The 25,607-nt window shown below is 42.7% G+C and overlaps 1 protein-coding gene across 1 annotated transcript; it reads right to left on the minus strand.

Moving 5' to 3' along the window:
• Positions 1–3,177: 3,177 nt before the first annotated feature.
• RND3 (Rho family GTPase 3) lies at positions 3,178–23,097 on the minus strand. Its single transcript, XM_040971556.1, has 5 exons — positions 22,667–23,097; positions 22,154–22,241; positions 10,356–10,465; positions 6,524–6,658; positions 3,178–5,307 (listed from the first exon to the last, which is right to left on the minus strand). The coding sequence occupies exons 1-5, from the start codon at positions 22,814–22,816 to the stop codon at positions 5,056–5,058; spliced, it is 735 nt and encodes a 244-aa protein (XP_040827490.1). The 5' UTR covers positions 22,817–23,097; the 3' UTR covers positions 3,178–5,055.
• Between the last annotated feature and the right edge of the window lie 2,510 nt (positions 23,098–25,607).

Raw genomic sequence — 25,607 nt, forward strand, 5'->3', positions numbered from 1 at the left:
TGTATTGTTTTGCAATTGTAACAAATGACAGAAACTTAGTGGTTTAAAGCAACACCAATGTATTGTGTATGGTTCATAAGATTGTAAGTCTGAAAAGGGTCTCCAGGACTGTAGTTCTTTTGGAGGCTTCAGGGGGAAAAAATTCCTTCCATTGAGCTTTCCAGTTTGCAGAAGCAAAACATCAACTGGGCACTGGCCCCTACTTCCATGCTCAATGACAGCAGCATAATACCTTCCAACTTCTATCTATTCTGTAGGAGCCACTGTCATCATTGAGAGGAGTCTAGAGTTCTTTTTTTTTTTTAAAGATTTATTTTATTTTTATTGGAAAGGCGGATATACAGAGAGGAGAGACAGAGAGGAAGATCTTCCGTCCGATGATTCACTCCCCAAGTGAGCGCAATGGCCGATGCTATGCCGATCCGAAGCCAGGAGCCTCTTCCGGGTCTCCCACGTGGGTGCAGGGTCCCAAAGCTTTGGGCCGTCCTCGACTGCTTTCCCAGGCCACAGGCAGGGAGCTGGATGGGAAACGGGGCTGCCGGGATTAGAACCGGCGCCCATATGGGATCCTGGGCGTGCAAGGTGAGGACCTTAACCACTGCGCCACCGCACTGGGCCTGAGTCTAGAGTTCTTAACAATCTGACAGTTATACCGGGGGTGGGAGAGAAGGTAAGGATTAAGAATCTCCTCTTCCTCATAATTTACCACCTCTTCAATTTCTGCATTGTTTATGAAAAGGCCTTGGAAATTAGAAATTTTTTGAGGAATGGTAGATTTTGTTATATCAATATTGATTATAAATATAATAACAGAATGGCTTCCTATTAAAGCTAGGTGAAATAAAAATATCAGCAACTGTCATTCTCCTACTCCATTTTTGCTGCTATACCATAATTCCTGAAATTGGGCTTATAAAGAGCATTAAGAAACAGTTTATAAAGAGCTAGAATTTCGCATAAGTCGGAGACCCAAAAGCCCAAAGTCAAGGTGCTACCATCTGACGGATGCCTTCTTATGCACTCATTCATAGGAAAAGGTGGAAGAGGGAACAGGGAGCAACTTCTCTGTCCTTGCCTGACAGAAAAGAGCAGATCTGCTTCAATAAACCCCTTTAAAAATATGGAAGTAACCTTTGAGAGAGAGAGATCCTCCATGTTCTGGTTCACTCCCCAAATGTCCACCAAAGCTCCTGCCCGCAGGGAGCTATTCAGAGTCAGCTGTGAAGAAATAATTTCCACTACTTGTCTTCACAAAAATCTATGCTCATTGCAGAAACAGGAAGAAGAAGCTAATTGACGCCATCATTCATGCTGCTTTTCCAGTCACCAGCATGGATCCTAGCCATCAGGATACACTGCAGTGTCTTGCATCAGTACATCACACCAGCATAAATGTGGCTTTGGCATTAGAGTTTACATTTTGGAATATTTACTGCAAATCAGGCATGTCTAACTTAGCTGATGTTAATGGAGATCACAACCAGACCTGATGCATTGGGGTTTGTTTATTACTGTCTTTTCCTACCAGATCCTAAATTCTCCAACTCCCAGGTGAGGTTTTTTTTCGTGGTGGTGTTCCAAATCTAAAAAAGGGACAAGCATACAAAAGGCATGGAACAAGTGTTTGGTGAATGGATAAACCATCAAAATACCAATTGCAATCTTTGAAACTCAATGCTAATGTAAAAATGATGCATCAAAGACAGGAAAAGCAACCCTGAGAGTTGCAGGAGCTTTAGCAGATGAGGTCATTTTAAACATTCCTTCTAATAAAAATAATTCCAAGGATTATTTCTCAGTCTTAAGTCAAATTCTCTGTAGCACTGGGATCGTGCAAGCATTTATTCCTGGAAAAGATTAATAGGGGCTAGAGACACAATTAAATTCTTGCTCAGAATTTCAAAACCATCTTTTAGTATTTAAAGAGGCATAGATCATGACCATTAATCAGGGGAAAGGAATGTTCTCGGAATGCTAGGAAGAAATGTTTTTCTAAGGCAAGAAGTCGGAGAGGAGAAGGCATACCTGCCCGAGGCCGAGGACACTGTCTTCTTTGTGCTTAAGCAAACTAAGGCTTAGAGGAAAACAAAAGAAAACATTGACAAGAGGGAATCATTACTGTACAACAATGCTGATAAGATCAGCTGAACTTCAGTTTCTTGTTGTATTTGTGTGTCTTGATTTCTGAGAAATGAGTCCCCCGCACTGCTGGCAAACATGCTAAAAGTTCCTCAACACAGAGCACTTACGGCGAGCTTAATTTCCTTTACCATCATCTGATGACAATAAAAATGTGGTGGAAAAAAGGGTCGATTTCAAACGTTTTTGGTAAATTCCTGTGTTTCCAAAGTTTTTTAATCAGGCTATTCCATCACATCAATGTTCTTTAATTTGTTCAGTCATGCTACACTTTCTGGCTTGCTTGTTTCCAAGCAAACAGCTGTACCTTAAGGATTTCTAAAGCCATTTGTAAAAAACCACAGGGGTTCAGTTTTTATATATGGCTTAGCTGCGTAGAAATAACTCCTATGTGCAGTGTCTCTAGACATTTATAAGAAACTAATTATGTATGAATTGTTAACAAAAGGTTGAAAATCAACTGTATTTGTAGGGACATCAAACCCATTTGAGCCTAGCCCATTGTCTTACGCTATTATGTGCTTACATTATGCCTTTTTATGAAGAAGCTTGTAGCATGGTATTATTGCCCTATGGTATGCAAAGATAGTATGAGCATAAATGATGCCATTTTTGTGTTTCTCACTGCCCCCATTGACATCCCTAATTGTAGCAACTGCAGAATTCTGCATCTCCTATTCTAATAGCTTCCATGAACAAGAACATGTCTCATTAGGGAACTAGGTTTTGGACTCCACAGGATAGGCCAGAAAACTAGACTGACATTGGGTTTAAACCAGTGACCTGAGACCACTTCATACTGTCTAAAGTCTCCAAGAAATTTTCACCTTCTCTACAAGTTAATCCTAAGAATCATAGCTCTTTTTCTTTATATGGTGAACTCATTTAACCTAATGATTTTCCACTTGCTTATTATAATCTGAAATCATTATCAAGACCTTTCTGTATGTCACCTCATCTTTCCCTAAGAAACTACTGCTACTGCAAGAATGGAAAAATTCCAACACCTGCTTAGAAGGTTAGGGAATGTTAGGGCACATTCTATCATCTCTGTGAAAGAAAAAAGCTAAGCAGCTACATCCGAAAGCAGATAATACAACACAAATCACATTTAGACAAAGACATGGTTATTCTTTTATTTGAAGGGGAAAAAAAAGTATGTTTTAATAAATACTGCAGAAACATTGACCAAACAAACATACAAAGTGACTTCAACAATTTAAAAATGCAACAAAAGTTCTGCATTATAACAGTTATAACTTATTTTTTTTACATTATTTAAATACAGAAAGCACTTGCCAGCTATTTTGTAATACTGTCCAAAGCAAGATGCTGCGTCAATCAAAGCATATTATGTTGGTAAAATGTCTGTATTCCATGGGAAATGACTGGAATGGTATTTTCTTGCAGAGACAAAACAAAGTGCTTGTAAGACATAGAACTGACTATTGTAATTACCTTAATCTCTTCTCCTGCCACAATGTAATGGGAGCACAGCTTCAACACTTCAAAAATGAAGCATTATCATTGGAAAGAAAGCTCGTTTTGAACAAGCGCCAACAATAAACAAGTTGGATCTGGTTTCTTCTCTACAAGATCTGGTCAAAAAATATCTGTAAACTATTTAAGTGTGGTTCTTTTATGCAACAACAACAACAGTCAAGTGTTGGACATGGACCTTGGTTGAATCTGGGTTAATTGAGGTTTAGCAATTACACTCTAGAAATGCCCTAGGATTGTGTGGAGACTGACATTATGTCATTTTCCACTCGGGGTTCTCTAAAGTGTGGGAAGGTGTGTCCTTCTCTTTACGGATATGCATTTAAACAAAGCGAAACAAACCAACACATTATCAGATGCATCTAACCTTGGGAGTTTATTCCCAAATAATAGTCTTTTTGCTTTGCATTTTTGGTAACTTAATTCCAGACAGCTTTACTCACAAACTGTGCTTTCTGCTACTCTTCCTTCCTTCATTACTTCTTCTGGTGAAAGTAGTACATTTTTATGCCCTTGAATCACTCTATCACATCAAACCAAGACACCTTTTATTGGACTTCACGTTTTATCAACGATGGCAAAGAAAAACAGAAACAAAAACCACACACACTTTCTTTTCTAAACAGCTCACAAAAATATTACATTGAGCAATTTACCACTTTTTAAATGACGATCACGATGATGAACAAAACCATCAGACTGAATAGAAATCAACACTTTTTTTTCTATTTGATCTATGCATCTTTGTAATGCTGGTCTACATAGCTTGCAAGACAGCAAAAGCCTTCCTTCCAAACCGTCTTGCTCAGCTATCTTCAGAAAGGCAAAACTTCGACGCCTCATAAAGTTTTCCTCTGGATATCCCATGGGTCCTGATACAATTTCCATTTTAATGATGAGCTAGGAGGAAATTAGATCACATCCTCAAGAAAACTAAATGCTAAGGTCACAGTGCCAGTTCCCCAGTGAGGATGGTATATTAATATATACTTTTTTTGTAAAGGAGATTAAAACACTTAAAAAATTAAATCAAAGGAGAGATCCATGAAGAGATTGTAACAATAACAAAAAGAAAACACGCCAGCACCATTCAAAGTGTGATCTTTCTTCTTGGAGGTACTCGCCTTCCTTCTCATCCACCTCTAGCCCATTTGTATCGCATTTTTTTGGCATAGATTTCAAGTCCCACTTTGAAACTTTTCAAGGTTTTCGCTTCGCACCACTCAGTCTACATGCCGAACTTAAGGACAGGTTTCCAAAAAGATGAGTCTCCTTGCAAAAGCCTCTAAGCCTCTGGGCGTGACTTTGGCTGTGCACTTCATTCAGACTTCACCTTTGTTTTTTTTTTTGTTTTGTTTTGCTGTTGTTGCTTTTTACACTAGATCCCCTTGTCCTCATGAAAGCTAACGCCAAGGTTCACATCACAGTGCAGCTCTTCGCTTTGTCCTTTCGTAAGTCCGTAGCAACTGCAGAAAGTTCTGGTCTGCTAGGCATGTGTGAAATCCGCTTTGTGGCCCTCTGTGATTTGTTCCGCTTAACGTTTTTATTTGTCTTATTGACACATGCCAACGTTGCAACATGAAAAATGTCTCTAACGCTGTTTTCTGATTGTAAGGCTGAACATTCAATGTAAGTAGCTGCTCCAATCTGCTTGGCCATGTTTGCTCCCTGAGAGTAAAAGAAAGGGAATTAGTTTTTATAACTTTTTTTCAATATGAACTTTCCTATTACTTCAGAAATACTTGCAATCAAGACTCATCCCTAAAATATCAATGATGACCCAGCACTGCCTCAGTTCCCCATGGATACTGATCTAACGCCACTGTCCTACTAAGTGAGGGCCATGGTCATCAGCTACTCCACACGAAGTCACCAATGGAGGAGGTGAGGAGCTGAGAGGGCGATTTGTCTTCACTATTAAGTGTAGCTAAGAGTAACTGGTTACTTAGTTCTCCCAGGGTCACAGGAAAGCAGGGAATGCCCAGATACTGGATTAAGTCAGCAGATGATCACGCATACAAACACTAAATGCAACACACACTGGTAAGGGTAACTTGACCTCGAGAATCTACTTTCACAATGGAGTGCTCACTTTCTCTTTTCTTCAAAACAAATGACATTCAAGGCTAGTTTACAGGTTGCACAAAAATGAGGACATATAAGTGGAATTTAGAATCCAGTTTGAAATGTATCTTGCTGAGTCTCATGGCCAAAATAATTTGAGGAAAACAATACTATCATGGCTTCCATTATTTCGTGGAGAACATTACTGCCAGAACACAAAATAGTAAGTGTGGGTGCAGCAAGCGAAGAAGTTTATATTGCCAAAGTGTCACTAATTAGAAATGCTAGATAGAAAAGACTATAGTATTCTAAATGAAAAATATGAAATTCTCATTATTTGAACTGGATCTCTTTTTAGAATATGATTGTAGGTTTTGAGAGAATGAACATTTGAAACTGGTATTCCTTTATCAATACTCGTGGGAAAAGTCAGGAGAAATGAGGAGTCTCTAAAAGATGGTTTCTAGAGTTTGGCCCTGCTGGCAGCAGCCATTTTCATTATTTTATTGTGCTGCTGAATATGAAGCAAGAGCACCTCTCTTAAAGGGTGTTATACTGATTTTGACCACTTTCTCTCCCCACCTGTTTATCTTTTGCCCCAGTGGGAGCTTCAGGGACATATTTGGTGGCACATACTCACCAGGCTATGCATGCAAATACGCTACACCATTGCCTGACACAAGCATCCATGCTTCACCACTGAATCCCACCTAAGCCTCTAGAAAACCGCCCAATTCCAATTTCATTTCTTATGAGTGACACTTCACCCCTTCCTTTCACTTTTTAAAACTCTACTTCCAAACACTGACAACTTACATACCTGGTCGTATGACACCGGAGTCTGCCTGTGGTTTGAGAGCTCTACTAGTGTGCTAACGTCTGTCCGAAGATCAGATTTGCAGCCGACCAAGAGCATTTTCGTATTCGGACAAAACTCCTGAATTTCACCCTTCCACTAAGAGGAAAAAAGAAAAACAGAAAAAATTAACAAAACACTGATATTCACATAATGAAAAAAATACTTTCTCTACTTGTAGGCAAGCAGGCATTTAAATGAAAGTGTCACTTGAAATGGTGAGGTTAACTTCGCATTTAGCTCCTGACTAAAGTTTGACTACTTTTTCCAAGTGGATCTATCGAAGAATGTTCATGTGTATTATTGATTCTTCCTCTTTGTGATTCATCTGTTTCTGATGCAAGAGACTGGTTGAGTGATGTCAGAAGACAGCTTCAACAATTTCTTAATTATTGCGGGTCTCTGTAAGGTAAAAGTGCTTTCCAAATATTTATATATCATAAGTAGTGACTATGTCCTCAAATATGTTGAGCTAGTACTTCCCAAGTGGAAGGTTGAGAAGAAGGCAGAGCCAATGCTAACACACATAAATGTTAACTAATTTTATCAGGAAAGACTGACGCTGGGTTGATGTAATAATACAGCAGGTTAAGTTGCTGCTTGCAACAATACTATCGCATATTAGAGTGCAGGTTTGAGCCTCAACTACTCCACTTCTGATCCAGTCCCTTGCTAATGCACCTGGGAAAGCAACAGATGATGTTCCAACCACGTGGGACCTTGTCACCCACAAGGGAGTTCAGAGTGGAGTTCCTGGCCCCTGGCTTCATCCTGGCTTAGCTCTGGCTTTTGCAATCTTTTGGGGAGTAAATCCCAGATAATCTCTGTCTTTTTCTGCCTTTCAAATAAACAATTGTCAAAAAAATTGATAGGAACAAATTGAAGCATAGCACAATATACTAGGGGCTCTATTCGGACATGTTAAATAAAGATAACACAACAGAATGTCTTGCCTTCTAGTGGAGGCAGCTGGGTTAACTCAGACCACATTTGCAAAGATCACTCTGTTACCAGGACAGCGTCTGGTACAGTAGCTCCCATGCTTCTGCATTAGACTTTACATTACATAATCTACTAAATATTCCAGTTTAGTTCCACTGGACTAGATGTTTCAAGACCTACAAAGCATTACAAGGATCTCTGGAAAAGTCTGCCAGGGAATTCCAAGTATCCTCCTTCAAAGTGAGCAGATCACTTTTCCATGGTTTCATTTCCTCCAGTTGGAGCTCTAGCTACAGGATGGGAGTGGAGAGAGGCTGGAGCTCTAACTACAGGATGGGAGTGGATGGGAATCTGGGGTTAGAATTTTCCCAGGAACACTCTGGCTCCTAGGGAGCAGGGACCAGAGGTGCTGAGATGGGGAGCCACACCTGATCCTTCTCATCCACACGCACAAATATGTATTAAATGTTCTACTAAGTATTCTCAGTGATGACAAAGATGATTAAGACACGGTTTGTCTTCTGGAAAGGAGCTCACAGGGTAGCAGAGGTGATGAAATTCTAACTATAAGTACAAACACTAGGGAAGAAGAACACGCAGCAAGAGCAATTGAAAAGACTATGAAGGGAGACACCTCCAGAGCTACCGGTGTCCTTTGGGCCATGAACTCTAGTACAAAGTACTCTAAAGGGAGTAATACACCACCTTTAACAGTCTAATTTGTCAAGCGGATCATTAATCCCTCCTTCTCTGTTTCCCCTCTTTCTTTTTCTTAAGTAGAATTGTTTAGATACACTCATCCTGTGCTAAGTAATTCTGGAGTGAGAACTGAGGATGAGTTTGAAATACAATAAGAAATCTTTAATGGTTTAAGTCACTCTAACCTCTTTCATTTTCAAGGACTTAAAGCACTCAGTTAATCAAGATGAATCATAGCAGAGGTTATCATGAGCCTTAAACCTCACACCAATGTAAAACATACTCATTAATATCTTTAAGCCCAAAGTCACCATTCATTTGGTCTTAGAAGACAAAAGCAAAACAAAACAGGAGAAAGGCTTTTCATCATAAATTATGCATAGCCTGATACTACAGCAATTGAAAATTTCAGCAAATAAGCAACCTCTTTTATCTACAGACATAGCCAGACATGTTCTTATGTGGCACTTCAGCTGTGTAATAGCTTTGGCTGCTCCCTGCATGTCTGACAATTGTTTATAAGCATTAAAGCCAGGAAAGGTATATTCCTTCCTGAATTGGACAAGCATTAGTCTTACTTGTGTCTGATACATACTACCTAAGATTGAAAGTTAAAAGGTAAAAAGGAGCCTTTGATCCATTAAGAAAGTCATATTTCATTGAGTTATGTCTGTTGTATTCACTAAAGATGGGGAAATATTTATAGTTCAAACCCTGGTTTCTTAATGACCCAAGCCACAAAACCACCATCAATAGAGACAGCTGTAAATTAATAAAACACACAAACTGCAAATTCCACAAAAAATGAAGCTGTCTCTCCTCCCCCTAAAACCTCAGCCAATGATGTGAGGGCTTTTCTGTCTCAGCTCCTGTGGAATTCTCAATGGGCTGTCTGGGTCACCACTCAAGGGATACTGCCTCGCTCTTCTTCACATCCTGTGGCTAAGTCATGGTTCATGAAGAACAGTTCTCCCCCAGGGATCTGATTCTGAAACCCCACAACTTTCAGGCCAACGCCAATAAGGGAACTAACGGCTGGTAAACGCAGTTACAGGCACTAACACACACCTTTCTTCATCTGTCATCTACCTGGGCTGAGGAAGCCAGTCTGTTCCTCCCTCCCATTTGGCCATTCTAGCACTTGTGATCCGCCTCCAACTGGTCCTTTTTCTCTTAACCTGCCTCTGCATTCTTCTGTCCAGAGCATTCCCAAGCTCCTTCTGTACCTATAAAGCCCATCTTGACTTTGCCTCCAGAAATCAGGTACCTGTGATGATTGATAATACATTTACAACTGCTGCTATTTTTTGGTATATGACATGCATGTGATTGTAACTCATATTGTCTCATGTCTAAAGACCCATTCCTATTCTTCCATTTCTGTTTTTCATCAATACGACCAGCAGTGAAGTAGAAATATTTCTGAAGCACTTACTATCACATTCATTTTAAGATCTGAATGGAGATCAACTATAAATCTGTAAACTAAAATGTAATGTGTTGAATAAAGGGAGGATGATCTGTAAATGAAGGCATAATCTATTGAATTAAAGGAGGAAAAAGGGAAATAAGGTTGATATCAAATCAGCCATCAAATACAATTTATTCCTAAAGGACATACAGGTCCTTTGTAAAAACATATTTATTTAGGGGGATTTTAGAAAGTAAAATTTCAGGGCCTGGCAGCGTGGCCTAGTGGCTAAAGTCCTCGCCTTGAACGCCCCAGGATCCCATATGGGCGCCGGTTCTAATCCCAGCGGCTCCACTTCCCATCCAGCTCCCTGCTTGTGGCCTGGGAAAGCAGTCGAGGACGGCCCAAAGCTTTGGGACCCTGCACCCATGTGGGAAACCCGGAAGAGGCTCCTGGTTCCCGGCTTTGGATCAACGCAGTACCGGCCATTGCTCACTTGGAGAGTGAATCAGACGGAAGATCTTCCTCTCTGTCTCTCCTCCTCTCTGTATATCTGACTTTGTAACAAAAATAAATAAATCTTTAAAAAAGAAAGTAAAATTTCAATCAGATTGTTGGTCGAAACTAGGGGGGGCCACAATGTCATGGAAATGCTCTTTGGATGTGAGTGCGTGTTTCCCACTGTGTTATTACAAAATGTAAGGCAGGGATTTTAACTGGCATCCTTGAGCTCCCAGCACTTGCCTTTTTTAGGACACTGTCCAGAGTCTCAGGTCTACTGATATCAAAACAAATGAGCACAGCATCTGAATCCGGGTAAGAAAGGGGACGCACGTTGTCGTAGTAAGGAGAACCTGGGAAGAAACAAAGAGACAAATTTCAAACAAAATCCCCTTCATCCAGCATGTATTAAATCTGCACTTTTGAACTAAGTCCCTTGACTGTAATGTACCCATGAGCCTTCCTCTTCCCTAATTCTAGGAAAAGAACACAAACACACAAAAGCTGGATTATAAGATATTCATCATTTTGCCAGGAAATATATGAAGCATCGTGTGCATCTTGTGTGAATGCAGATGAGGGTCAGAAGCTTTTTTTTTTTTCTTTTTAAAGATTTGTTTATGTATTTGAAAGTCAGAGTTACAGATAGGGAGAAACAAAGAGATCTGCCATTAACTGGTTCATTCCCCAGATGACCACAATGGCTGAGATAGGGCCAGGCCCAAACCAGGAAGCAAGATCTTCTTCTGGGTATCCCAAGGGGTGGCAGGGACCCAAGCACTGGAGGGAACTATATTCCATTGCTTTTCCCAGTTAGTAACAGGGAGATGGATTAGCAATGCAGCTGGCAGCATATGAAGCAGCACCTACAGAGCATGCCAGCAATGGCACTGCAGTGGTGTATACACTGTGCCACAATGCTACCTCCAAGGAGTGAATCTTAAGGTGAAATCTGCATGATACAAAGTCTAAAGTCACAAGACAGAAGGTGAATTAAGCAAGTGCTTCCTGCCATGTGACCTTGAGTGTAATTCTGTCTCCATCCCCTCTACCTTAAAGCAGGCAGCTTAAAGTCTCCACGGCTCTGTTTTTTCCACTCATAAAATGAAGCTGTCAATGCTATAGCTGCCTGGGATCAAATAAATGCAGGCAGTACCGAGCATTTAGTAAGGTAGAAGTAATATTACCTTTGCTTGTTATAGTTAGGGTGGTTCCGTTGCCACTAGAGTTAAAATGCTGACTGGTAAGAAGCACCATAAATTGAGCTGCTTCTTTGGAAAGACACCAAAACTCAAGATCAGAAGTGATGGTAGGAAAGGGGTGAATGGGAAAAGGGAGACGATGATAGGTTCAATTAGGCCAAGAGAATTACAGTAAAGGACATCAGTGTCACCCTGTCTTCTGATTTACATGCTTGGATAACAAATTGACCTTTCTGCTTGCATACTTAAACTTGGGCTCCAAATATATGCGAACTTTGTTCCTGCTACAACCAAGGCTGTGACAAATGCCATATTGGATCTGTTACTTTTTATATAATTCCATCCTTTAGAGTGAGACTGAAGCATGATCCAGGGATCTTTAGCCTAAGCTAACTCCGAGTTATCCTGATGGTTTAGAGCACCAGCCAATTAATATAACCACAGAAACCCTCTAGTCATTTAGAAGTTTCTTCTATTCCTTTAAGAATTTCAGAGCATACTCAATTACAAGGGCAACAGTTATAAAATCAAACACAGCTTGCCAACTGCTTCTTCTTTAAGACATCATTTCCAGTTTAATGACATTTCACAAGCACATGAAAAATCCCCTTACTAGGAAAATGCACATACACATGTATATTTTACTTGAGCAGAAAAAGAAAACTTAAGCAATTAATCTTTTTACAATTTTATTTCAGGCCTGGCGTGGTGGCCTAGTGGCTAAAGTCCTTGCCTTGAACATGCCAAGATCCCATATGGGCACCAGTTCTAACCCCGGAGGTCCTGCTTTCCATCCAGCTCCCTGCTTGTGGCCTGGGAAGGCAATTGAGGATGACCCAAAGTCTTGGGATCCTGCACTCATGTGGGAGATCCAGAAGAAGCTTCTGGCTCCTGGCTCTGGATCGATCGGCTTAGCTCTGGCCCTTGCAGTCACTTGGGGAGTGAATCACTGGATGGAAGATCTTTCTCTCTGTCTCTCCTCCTCTCTGTATGCCTAGCTTTGCAACAAAAATAAATAAATCTTTTAAAAAAATTTATTTCATTTGTTATTACTTTTTATTTCCAGTTAAAAACAAAAAAACGACATGCTATTTTATGATAAGTAAAAACCTTGATAGTCAAAATCGGGAGGAAAGACTAATAAAAAGCTTATAAAACCATCTTAATATTTCTATTAAAACAAAGATTTTTTAAGAACCTGTTCTTGTGATGCACAAGGTAGGTTAGTCACTTGTATTCACAGTGAGTTCTGGCTCTCCTGCATTCACTCTGACAACTGGGACAACACAGTGCCTTTCCACTAACTGTTAGAGACGCTGAGTAACAATGTCAGGTCAGGTGTGGCTGCTAAACAAGGAAGTGAAGCATGGGATAGCTCAGAATCAGGAAGGTGTGACTAAGAAAAGACAGCATCAGCCAGAATTATCCAGGCTTCCTGCCCACACCTAGACTCAGGATCCTAGGAGAGCAGAAGTAACGACATATCAGGTGTTGGCTCTGCCATGAAAAACTGAGGCTGTCTTCTCAGCCATTTAAAGAGATCTAAGGACTTCCCAAAGGGGACTCCTTTACTTATTTTGAGGGGCATGAGTCAGATGGCTTAGGACTCACGTGAAATCCACAGGTGCTTAGTTGCAAACACTCCCTGTCATATGTCCAAAGTCTAACTGACACAGCTCTTCTGTAAACAGTTGGGCCCTTAGGAAATCCCAGAGCATATGGTAGAAGTGCAAACTGTGCACATGTAAAAGGTCTTACCCTGCCGCTAAATGTACGTAAGAGGACCTAACCCAGACGGTCAGACATCTAACCAGGCTTCAGCAATCTCCCTTCCTGGAAACCACCGTTGTGGCAAAAGACAACCCCATCACTGTGGGTATTTTAAAGCATCATGCAGGCCTGAACTACAAAAGAACGACCTCTACAGGTACTTCACTATGGACCAGGTGTCTGTCAGTTTGGAACAGTCCTGAGTGCTCACCTCACATTCAAAATCACTCTACCTGACCAAGGTGGAGACCATCTTACTGTAACTGAAAAATCAGAAAAACAGCATGTGCTGACAGTACACTTTAGTTGGAACTACCAGGAAAATCCAGAGGAATGATTTCAACATTCAGACTATAAGTGGCTTTCAGTCTGTTCTCCCCTCCTCCACCCACGTCATGGTCACAAAGGGAATGTGGCTTTGTGTTCAGCATGTCACCAGCTGGACACTCCTGCTCCTTAAAATCAAATGATCGGGCTTCTGGGTTTAATGGGGATCAAAAACAGTGCAAAATGTAGACACACTCTGGCTTAATTTGACAATGAGACAGATTTCTCACTTTAAGCCAGATTCTCAGGGAGGTTTCTTTCTGTTTTAGTTTTTATTTGGTTTAACAGCTTCAATGCAAAGACATGTGTGGTGTAAATGTTCATGAAAAATAAACCGCCATGTTTGTCAAGGTAGAACAAGACCTAAATGGAAGTAACACTTTGATGCAGTCTCGTTGATTTTGGCAATAAATAGCTCTCCTTTTAGATCAACACGTGTCTAAAGGTACTAATAAGGCCCTTAGTTATAAGCATGATTTGTCTGATCAACAATAAGTGTTAATTTGCCATAAAAAATTATCCTACTTAATCAGTAAATTTTTGGTAAGCTAAAGCTAAATATTCTTTAGAAAGAAAATCTACTTTCTGGTTTTTTTTTATGGTAAAAAGCAACAGATTTAGAATTTTACAATCCTAGAATTGATCTAACAGGAAAAACCCTCCATTTCATCAACAAAGCAGGACAATCAGGGAAAATAATGCCATAAAAATGTCAAGTGTAACATTGCAGCATTTAAGCACTCTGAATTTTCCCTAAAAAGCCCAGCCAATTGCACAAAGAAAGCAAGGAAAGCAAACTGGAGTGATCAGAGCATAATAATAGCCATGTGCTGGATACCTAGCAAGTGAGGAAAGAAAGAGGAATTTCAGGAATGCCTCCGTGAAGTAGGAAGCAAGGCAAGGAGACAGAGGGGCACCACACACACACAAAAAGAGCCGAAAGCCCAAACAGGAACTATACCTCTCCGGCTTCCTAAATCCCCAGAGAGAAGTTTTTAAACACCCAGTGTATATATAATAATTTTAAATTTGTTTTAAATACACATGAATAGCTTCTAGGATGCTTACTGTAGAACCAGGCACAAGAAAGAAAGCTACACATGACCTACTGTGCACGCAAGTAGTAAACTTTAACTAGTACTGATGTACAGACAGTAGACTTAGTTCCTAAGAATGTGCTATAGTTCAAGCACCATCAATCTGGATACCAAGCGTTGTGTGTCAGATAAAACTTTCTCAGCGTGTGAGTAGGCTTCTTGCACATGGGAATTCTCAGAAATGGCATTTCTCTTACTACATGAAACTTACAGTCCACAGTACTGTCCCAAGGTCCTGTTTAAGCTACTGACAGAACCAAAGGCTACGTTACTTGTGCACTGTGTCCCTCTCAGATATAGCTGAAGAGCTCTGTTTAAGTATAGGTTAGAATGAAAGTTCACTGGGGGTTTTCTGAGTTGCTCAAGTTTGGCAAACATCAGCAAAAAACCTTGAAAAGGCTTGTGAAATTCCAAATCTACCCATCTTTGTCTCCAACATCATTAATTCTGGGTGAGAGCAAAATTTCCAGCCCAAGAATAGTCACAGAGTGCCTCACCCAGAAACTAATTCTTCAGACACATACCTGCTTGCTGAAGTCACACTTTCACAAAGTTAGAACGCACCATATATGTACATAATTAAATGTATATAGAAAGAGATCCATGGCCCAAAGTAAGGCTTTAGGGAACCTTATGCAAAACCACTTCAACTCTGTAAACCTCTGGAGGCTGGGGCTTGAAAACTCTTTTTGCTGAATATTTCAGAAATGTAACTTCTTTCACTTGAACTTTATTTTGAAAATCTCCTTTTACTCCCCCTGAGGAATTCCTATTAAGAACAGCGAGCAATACTATGTATTTTTGGCAGGGATTAAGAAAAATGCTTTTAGTAATTTTTTGTATCTGCTACCAAGAACATTTCTGCTTCACACGGCAACTGCATGATATGCCCCATTATTACAAGGCTGTGCTTCCTTGTGCCATGTTTAATCAGAGGGAAAGCTTTAAATCGGTAGCAATCTCAAGAATGTGAATCAAGTCTGGGCAGAACTTCTGTATCTGGCTTGTTACAAGATCCTGTTTAACTCTTCTTCCAACTTGTCTGCACCACAAATACCAGGCCTGTGACAAAGTTCCCAGAACCCCTGGGAAGGCGGTTTTGTTTGTTTCTTTTCCTAATTCAGCTGACTAGGAATTAGGACCAGATCTTACTGAAGTTTGTTACTATTTTCTTGTTGCCCTGAAAACAGACTCCATATTTTCCGAGTGCCATACAAATAGGTAGTTGCATAGAGTCAGACAGGTAGAAATAAAATTGCTATTTGAGGGGTTTCAATAAAGCCTTAAACTTACATTTCTGAAATATTTAAAACTGTGTAAGACACTATTTTACTGACAACAGAATCATAGCAAGTCATAGAGCCCCAAGGAGCAACGGTGGAGATAGTTTTTATATATATATAACAACCAAATTTGCACTGCCATTCAGCAGCAGATGGAAGCTTTTATGTTTCATAGGACACTCCAGAGTTAGAGGCCTTGCACTGGTGTCCCAAGCAGATCTCCTTTCCCACATGCCATGTCACTGGGCTCATTTTTCAAAATCAATGTGCACAGCACCTGGTCAAACTTTTGACGCAGTTTACATTCCTCATCAATAACATTTCTGTTTGCCAGAAGGAACGCTGAGGAAGTTGCCAAAAATGGAGTCACTGAGTTCACATTTCAAGGGCACCAGAAAATGACTGAGGCACAACTAATTCATTTGGCACACGCACTAACTGGACTATTGCTCCTCAGCGTCATCTTTACATGCAAAAGAACTGGATTAATGAGGGAACATCTGGTTATTTCAGGTGGTATCAGAATGACCAATCTGGACACCTCACTGAAATGTGGAACTTAGCAAGAAACTAGATTGGAAGAAAACCAGCAGTAAATGTAGCTAAAGAAAAATAAAGACAACAAAAGAAAGGGAGTAAATCCTTCTGCTTTTTTTATTTTTGAGAATTCCATGATTTAAATGAAAATTGTTGACCGGTAGCCATATCCCTTTTGCATGTTGTTTATCAGAACTCGTCATGCATTCCTGTTTGTTTTGTCTTAACCCATGTCTCTGACAGAATTCCAGTGTGAAAACTCAAGTTAAGAATTGAGTCTGGCTTAGAAACTCTCAGCTCCTCCGGATCATTATCACGTTAAACGTATCTGGTTTTCTGCAGTCTCACCCTCGATATTCTTATCCCAGGCAGATGGGACTCCATTGACTCTTTTGTAAACTCTTTCGCTCTGCCTTCCTTTCCCTGAGAAAGTGAATGGAAGTGGACACCTTCAACTTTCAGAACCTAGCTCTCCCTGATAGCCGGGGAGCATGTTTCCAAGTGGGAATGATGTGAAGATTGAAGACCTGAGTCTACTCCTGGAGAAGGGAAGTATAGGAACGGTGATGGACTCAATGACCAGTAAGTCATGAGTAATCAGGAGCACGGGCCAGCCTTGGGATCTTCAAAAACACTGGATCTTGCTGCTTCAGCACCCCTAGACTCACCATCCTATGAGAGAAGAGGATGTCTGCGTCCTCCACTCATCCCGTTAGTATTCTCAGAAGGATGCTAGGGGAAGAACTCACCAATAACCCTCTTCAACTTCAAGTCCACAGGCATTTAAACCCCCCACTCTTTTGATCTCTTGTATGACTGGAAAAGCTCAAGCATTTTCACTTTGACTGTCCCTCTACATCTTCACAACTTTCCTTTGTACACTCACTCTGACTAGACCGAGAGAGAGAGAGAAAGAGTACCTGAGGGCAGAAGCTGTTCATTACCGAGTGCATCATCTCATTGCTGCTTCCCTCCCCGCAGCAGGCAGCAGAGCATATGCATGTAGCACTGCCTTAAAATGTGATTACCGATCTTACCACCCTTTACAGAAACCCTTCCCCTCACCCTAACAGGTCAAGTATTAAAAAGGCAGCCAGTGGGGGGGAGTGGGATACTCATTTCTTTTTAAGTTGCTTTTTTGGATTGGTATTAATTCCCAAAACTGCTGAAATATTTATAACTCTGATTAGAAATGATTTCATTATAGCATTTGTCACCAGACCATTCTCAAAAATACAACCATATAGATTCTTCTTTCCTCCTAGGCCCTGTAAGAATAAAAGGGGACACTAGATTCTCTGATAGTAGTTCCAAAAGCAGTACAGGAATTGATAATTTCAATATCAAACTTAGATCATGACATGATTCAGAATCAGTTCATGAGGCAATTACAGTTAGTTGTACTGGGGAGTTTTAGCACCTGAATTGAAAATTGTAAAGCTAATAATATGCCTTAAACATGTGCATTACCTTGGCTTGGTTAAAGCTGGCATGAATGATCATAACTCCCTAAATCACATGTGCTAAAATTACACCATAGTAACCTCTCTAAGGAAAAGATACGCTGATCTTCAGATGATTACGTTTCTATTAGTAGGCATTTTAGCTTCATGCTACAAATTGCTTCTATCCTTGGCAAACGCGGCAGATTTTGAAGCATAAGATATTAGAACTTCAATGGTATCATTTAGCACTGTAAAAGGTTGAAACCATTATCCATTGTTTTACAGAAACACATTGAGTGAACTGGATAGTCATGAGGAGCAGTTCTGCTAATGAGAATGCTGTTTTTCTATTTAAATGGAACATTTCTTGAGAAAATGAAGAAATTATGAACTTGTATCCACAGATGATCCCTGGTACATTCTAAAAGCCTTTTCTCTCTCTCTCAACTTTTTGGAAGTTAACATAATCAAGTGGAGAAGTGCTATTCATAGTTGCTGCACCTTGTGTTGTAGAAGTGATGGGGATAGGCCTTACCAGAGATCTACAGGATCTGTAGGCAGTGAGCATACCTGCCCTGGGAAATGCGCTGCAAGCAGGTGAACAGGCGTGTGATTGCCAGAAGTGGTCAACACCGGGCACATCACACGGTGTAGTGAGCTACTCTAAACAAGAGCTTCCTCCTATGCATGCATGGTTCAAAGGGAAGGGACCCCATTTCCTCTGAGCACCCAGCTCTAAGGCTTGAGAGTCTGCTTAGCACAGATGCGGACAGATGGAAGTAGAGAGGCAGGAGATAAACGCCCAGTCTGACAGCTGTGGAGACCCCATCTATCTTCTTCCTACTTGACACTCCTTCCCACCTGACTGATGAGGTTCAGCAGAGCAGACACCATGGGAGAAGCTGCCCAAGCCCAGAGGTCAGAAAAGCGAAGAACTGCTTCCATCTACAAAGTAGACAGGAATACCATTCAAAGGCCTTCTTTTTCCAGTTCAGAGATCAGGCACACTTCAATTTTCTTATGTAAATCTGTCCCAGAACATTTTAGAAAGAAAACTAATACTTGACATTTAGATTTTTACAAACCTCAAACCAGCAGCACTTGGAAAAATAAATAGATCAAGAGGCATGGGCATATTCAATTATTTTCACAACCTGAACTAAACAAATATCTTAGTGGGCAAAGAAAATGTCAAACATTTGTCAAAAAATTATTTTGTTCAATTATTTGACATGAAAGACTTGAGATAAAATGCAAAATGCTGAAAATATGTGCTTCTGATGCAGTTTCCTGTTAGATGTATTTATTCATGAATGACAAACCACTTTTGGTGGAAATGAACTTTTCTTAAATTTAAGTACTGCTTGATGACTGTGCTTACTTAACTAATATTTCACCTCATGAATGATATAATGAGATTCTAAATACTTCCATTATCCTTTCTCTTGATTTATAAAAATTTAAATTTTAGAGGCTAGTACAATGACTAATTGGCTAATTCTCTGCCTTCAAGTGCTAGCATCCCATGAGTGCAGGTTCAAATCCTGGCTACTCCACTTCCCATCCAGCTCCCTGCTTGTGGCTGGAAGAGCATCAGGATGGCCCAAAGCCTCAGGTCCCAGCACCCACATGGGAGACCTGGAAGAAGCTCCTAGCTTCAAATCAGCTTAGCTCCAGGCAGTGCAGTTATTTGGGGAGTGAGCCAGCAGATGGAGGTTCTTTCTCTCTGTGTCTCCTTCTGTGTAAATATGCCATTCCAATAAAATAAATCTTGTTTTTAATCTGAATTGTAAGAATGATTTCATTATTAGGTAATTTATAGTATCATATGTTTTCATCACATTTTCCCAACTTTCATGTATTAGGCTTGTGAGCATTTCAATATAGACTTCAAAAGATTGTTTCCAATTCAGTGGAAAGCAGTGCTTATAAAGTTTCCATTCTTTGGCCACAGGTAGTTCAATGTCAAAGAATTTCATCTCCTTGGAAACTGAGCATATCATTATTCATTCATTTATTCTCCATATTTTATTGGGTGACTATTGTGTGCAAGGTATTCTGTTATATGTGTAGAGATTATGAACCAAAGAGCTTTGATTAAATATTTGAAAATGCCTGAGGCGAACGTTATCAGAGCCTTCTCATGGCCTCCGAGTATAAACCGTGCACATTGTATTTGTTTTAGATTCTAGTCCTTGGAAAATAATGTGCCTTTTTCTCTTCTAAAAGAAAAAAAGAAATCCATTTAGGCCTTTAGGCACATCAGCTAACATCTCTGTTGGTGGTCCCGGGGCTCTCAAAGCTTGAGACAGGGGATGCATTCCTGTAAGGCCACCCATGACCCCTCCCCACCTCCAGGAATCTCCTTCCTAAAGCCACCAGGAAGCCTGGCTCTGCCAGAACCTGGCTTGCTTTGCGGGCTGTGTAAACAGCAGCCCAGGATGCCCGGCCCACTGGGACTCAGAACTGGAGCCAGCCAACATCCTGGGAAACAAAAAAGACTTGCCTGCCTGGTGTGCTACAGCCAAGAAATGCATAGCTGGGAAAGATCCTGCGTATTATCTAACTCAGTGTCCTCTTTATACAGACGATGAAAATGAGACCCAGGGAGGCAGGGGATTTGCACACATAAATCCCCGGTAACCAGGAGCTAAGATCAAAACACAGCTTTGTATCAGCGACTGGATCAGAGCCCCACTGCCCCACCCCACTCTTGAACAATTCTTATTATGCATTAGGCCCCAACTTGGTGGGTGGGGGAAGGAATCCCAATAATAGCTACTGGTGCCACACCAGCTAGGCATCACAAACACCAAGATATGTCTGAGAATTAGAGCAACATAAGTACCTGATTGTGCAATAATTCTAGAAGGAATTACCGATAAAACAGCACCAGAATTCTGCTTATCAGTACCTTCTGTACACTTGCCCATTCGTGTGTGAAATCCCCAACACAAAACACGGGGAGGTCCTGGTTCTGCTGCCCTTGGTGCAGATGGAGAGACAGAGAGAGAGAGAGAGAGAGAGAGAGAGAGAGAGAGAGACAGACACACACACACACACACACACACACACACACACACACACACGGCCTCTGGGGAAGACAATATCTACCCTTCTGTGTACAGCAGTCAGAGCATCTGGCACCAACCAGGAGGGGCGCTCGTGCAAAACTTTCCACTCGCCTTTGTGCGGGGGCTGCCTCGGGCGACCCTGTCACTCTAGTCCCTTCCTCCAGTTCTCTAATCGCCCGCGGCCCTCAGAGCAGCGCCTCAGGGTCAAACCAAAACTGAGGGAAGCTCCAGGAAACATCTCAAGAGGTCATTCCCAGCTGCCGCCAGGCGCGGCTCCACCGCGGGCCCCTCCCTCCAGACAGCAACACCTGCGAGTTGCCACTTGCTCGCTCTTCCTCGCTAGTTTCACCTTGGATTTGGTTCCGCTCATCAGCAGCCCAGCACCCTTGCTAAAATTCCACGCCCCTCATCGTTGACCAGGCCCACCCAAAACCCTTAACTGGGTAGGGAGCTGAAAGTCACCTCACCAACAGGGCACCTGATCCTCCTTCCCCGTCCCGCACCAAGCAGGTGGCTGGGCACATGGGGAGGCGCTAACCCAGCCTTGAACCGCAGACCCTTGAAAACAACCCACCGCGGCGCCAATAATTCAACAGGACGGGAAGGTCAAAGGCGAACGCTGTCGCCCGCGGCCCCGCAAGCAGCCGGAGGGTGATGCAATAGGGGTCAGACGGACCTCGATTGGTCAGGGAGGTAACAGCATGATCAATCGGAAGGCGGGCCCAAGAAGAAGGTCGGGGCAGGCGCGGGCGGTCCTCGTGGCCAGAGGATTCCTGGCAGCAGGCGTCGTGCGCGCCGGGGCTGCCTGCCTTGGCCTCACTCTCCCCTCAGCTCGGAATCCGCGCGCAACCGCGCTGCGGAGAGGCTTTTTCCCCCGTCCTCCCGCCTCCCACCCCGACTGCGCTCCCCGCCTCCTGGCCAACCCGCCCGCCGCCTGCAACGGGCGCCGGCCGCCAGCCGGGCGGTTCCTCCAGACGCACGCACAGGCTCGGCATCAGGCCGCCTTGGGCTCCCGGCGGGCAGACCACGCCAGGCCACCCGGTGACCAGCGGCTCGCACAGGAGGGTCACGCTGCGGGCGCACCGAGTCATCCAGTCCCCAGCGCCAACCGCTTTCCCCAAAGTCGTTCCCCGCCCTCAACCCCAGAAGCAGAGACCGTGGGAACCCCTTGACCAGGGCAAAGTTAATGGGTAGACGCAGCGGGCTTGCGGCGAGCGTGGTCCCCAGACCCACCACCGCCAGCTCCGTGCCGCCCCGGAGGAGCTAGGAGCCCGCCCCAAGCGCCACGCGGTCTAGTGACTCTTACCCGAAGTGTCCCACAGGCTCAACTCTATCCTTTGTGTGTCGATTTCAAAACTGGCCGTGTAATTCTCAAACACCGTGGGGACATAATTCTGGATAGAAAGAAAAGAAAGAGGGCAAAGCGGTTACCTTCAGATGCGTGGCACTCACTCAACACCCTCTGACGATCCCTCCCCACTTTTTTTTTTTTTTAAGGCACCTGGTGCCTGGCAGTCCTCTCCAGGCGCGCGCGGCTGCCGGCTTCCCGGACCCCGGCCCGCGCCCCCACGCACCGCAGCCCCCGGCCCCCGGCGCTGCTCGCAGACACCGACAACTTTGGCGAGAGACCCCGCCTGCTATGGGACCCTACTTGCTTCCAGCGCACTTTCCCTCTCCCGGCAGTGTAGGCAGGGGAAAGTAGTACAGCAGTGAGGAAGACGACTCTCCAACCAAGCGGAAAAACAGGCGGAGGGGGCCCGGCGAGGGCGAGCCCACCTCGCGAGCGGGGGTCCCGGGCTTGGGGGGCGGCCGCACTCACCTCGGGGAAGCAGTCCTTGGCGAAGACGTGCAGCAGCGCGGTTTTCCCACACTGGCTGTCTCCCACCACTACTATCTTGCACTTCACGTTCTGATTAGGATCCATGATAGATTTACTAGACAATTTCTGGCTGGCTCTTCTCTCCTTCATTGATGTTGCCTTATTTTCTCTTGTATAAAAATTTTCTCTTAAGAAGAAAAAAATATATATTTCTTTCTAGGTTAAAAAAAAAAGCAGGTATAAAAAAATAAATTGCAAGCCCGGTGGGATCCCCTGAAGCGCGGTGCAGCCGAGGAGGAGAGCGAGGGAGGCAGGCGTCTTGCTCCCCTCCAACAAGTTTGATGCCTGACTCCACACCGCGCCTCCCAAGTCCAATTCCGATCCGACTGCTTTGTTTCACGCTCTCTGCGCGGCTTTATACGCCTCTTCTTCCAATCCTCGTCTTTCTCAATGAGTGAAGGAAACTGATCCGCCTCCTCCCCTTTTATGGAGCCTGGGAGCCTGCAAGCTGAACGTGTAGGCGGTGCGCCCTCTAGGGGCAGCGTGGAGACCCCCGGCCCGAGAAATCAGGAGCAGGTGGGGAACCGTGGCTGTGGCCTTTTTCTAATCTTTTTGTAGAGGCTGATCTGCAGTGGCCTCACGAACGTTTCTGAAAACACTAAATCCCTCCCGACAAGTCAAAGCGTCCTTATAAAGCATAGGAAACAAACCATGGCTGGGCAAGGATTAAGTGTTTGCCTTTTTTTTTTTTAAGTTTGTATCAGGAGCATAGGCTATGGAACAATGGCTAAGCCAGGTTGTTTCTTGCCTGCCTCACAGTCCTAGAGCCTCTGTTGAAACCTGCCTGCTTCGGTCATCCTGGAGCCATTGGAAGGTTGGGAAGAGTGGGAAGAGGAGGCAGAAGGGTGAGGAAAGAGAGCTGGGAGATGCTCACAGCTGAGTGACAAACTCAACCCTACTGTCCCGGGGACACAAAGGAGAAACAGAGGCAGGTGCAGGTCACACTGCCGGCTCCCTAACGTGGAGATTGGGGTACAGTAGGGGGTTCTGATACTGCCTTTTAATCCCTTTTTTACTCCATTCCCCTGCACACAAAGCTCTCCAGGCTGAACTCAGAAGGGGCAAATATCCCTAGCCGAAAGTAGCAAATAAAATCCCTCAGCAGCTCTTCACCCTGCTCCACGTCCAGCTCTACCCCACACCCATCCCCCAGCCCTTTCCAGCCTTCCCCAACAGGAGTCTGAGAAAGGAACAAAAAGAGCCCACACACTTATTCACTTGTTTCACATGAGAAATAATTCTTCTTTTCTCATCTTTCTTTTTTGTCCACACGGTCAGGAAATTTCAATTATTCAATTGCAATGAAGGGGCATTCCTTGTGACAGCGGAGGGTTGATGATTGCTGCTTGAGATGTTCATAACCTATGTCAGAATGTCTGGGATCACATCCCCTTGGTGCTTTCAATTCAGCTTCCTCCTAATGAGCCTAGGAGGCAGCAGATGGAGACCCAAGTACTTGGGCCCCTACTACCCGTGGGGGAAATCTGGATGGGGTTCCCAATTTTTATCCTCTGCCCGGACCAGGTTTTGCTGTTACAATCGTTTGAGGGAGTGCAACATTGGGAGGTTCTCATTCTCTTTCATTCTCTGTATCTCCTGTTTGAGCCTTGTGAAAAAAATAATTCAGTGCATCTTTTAAACCTTAGTAAGGATATCAGCCAAAACCAATTTATAGGGAGCCCTGTGGAGACTTATAAGCTTGCAAATGAGAAGGTGAGATAAAAGAGAAAGGAAGGAAGGAAGGAAAGAAGGAAGGAAGGAAAGAAAGAAAGAAAGAAAGAAAGAAAGAAAGAAAGAAAGAAAGAAAGAAAGAAAGAAAGAAAGAAAGAAAGAAAGAAAGAAAGAAAGAAAGAAAGAAAAAGAACCAGAAAGTTTTCATTGTGAAAAGGCATAATGAAGAGTGCCATAAATGGTGGGCAGCTGGGATCAGGAAGAATAGTAACTCATCTTCCTTTCAGAGCTGAATTTCCAACTGTGTCTCAGACTCAAGGTGTGGGTCTAGGTAGACACTGACCTAGAGTTCTCCCATGGAGAGTGGCTGACCATATTGAAGATCCTAGGGGAACACTTGCCAATGCCTGCCCTGCAAAGCTTTGCTCCCCTAATAGAATGCACCTTGTTCCAATTAGTGAGGGAGACATTGTATCTGTATCAACCTGGAAGACTGGTCAAGGACTTTGTGCATGACAGAAGCAAGAAAATTCTGTGAAAGGGAGTTTGTGTAACATCATTTAGCTTGGCATTTCCCAAGCCTACTCAAGCAAAGGAACCTTTGCATCTAATTATTTTCCACTTTGTCTATTCACTTATTTGAGAAATAATGAGCAGTGATTGGAGTAGCAGATTTGGAGGTATATTTTGATCCTGAATTTCACATTTTCTTGCTTCGTGGACTTGGGATAAATCATTTAATCTCTCTGAACCTTATTTCATTATCTGTAAAATAGGAGTATTTATGAGACTGCAAACTAAAGTCTTCAGAATAGATTCTTGCATAAAAAATTAGCTCTTCTTCAATTCTGCATATAGCTCCTACATGCACATCTGGCTTCATTAGTGGACTCACTAATTGGAACTGGGTCCATAATCTCTTTTTTCAGTTTTAAGTTAGGAAGATGCCACCTTCTTGAGATAGGATATTCCTTCCATATTCCTGATTTGATCGTTTATATATTTAAATCACTGTAGCTAGCAACATATATGGGTTATCTGATACATAAAATAGGCAATCATAATTTAAATTGAAATATGTTTTGGAACAAAAGGGGACACTTTCAATGAATACAGCTGAACATCAGTTAGAAATAGTATCTGTCCCAGGCACAGCTACAAGTGTTCTCACTTCATCAATGGATAATCAGAAATCATAGCAGATGACTTT

This window comes from Ochotona curzoniae, unplaced genomic scaffold (assembly GCF_017591425.1).
Source record: "Ochotona curzoniae isolate NIBS_2020 unplaced genomic scaffold, NIBS_Ocur_1.0 contig_2210, whole genome shotgun sequence".
Classification (NCBI taxonomy): domain Eukaryota; kingdom Metazoa; phylum Chordata; class Mammalia; order Lagomorpha; family Ochotonidae; genus Ochotona; species Ochotona curzoniae.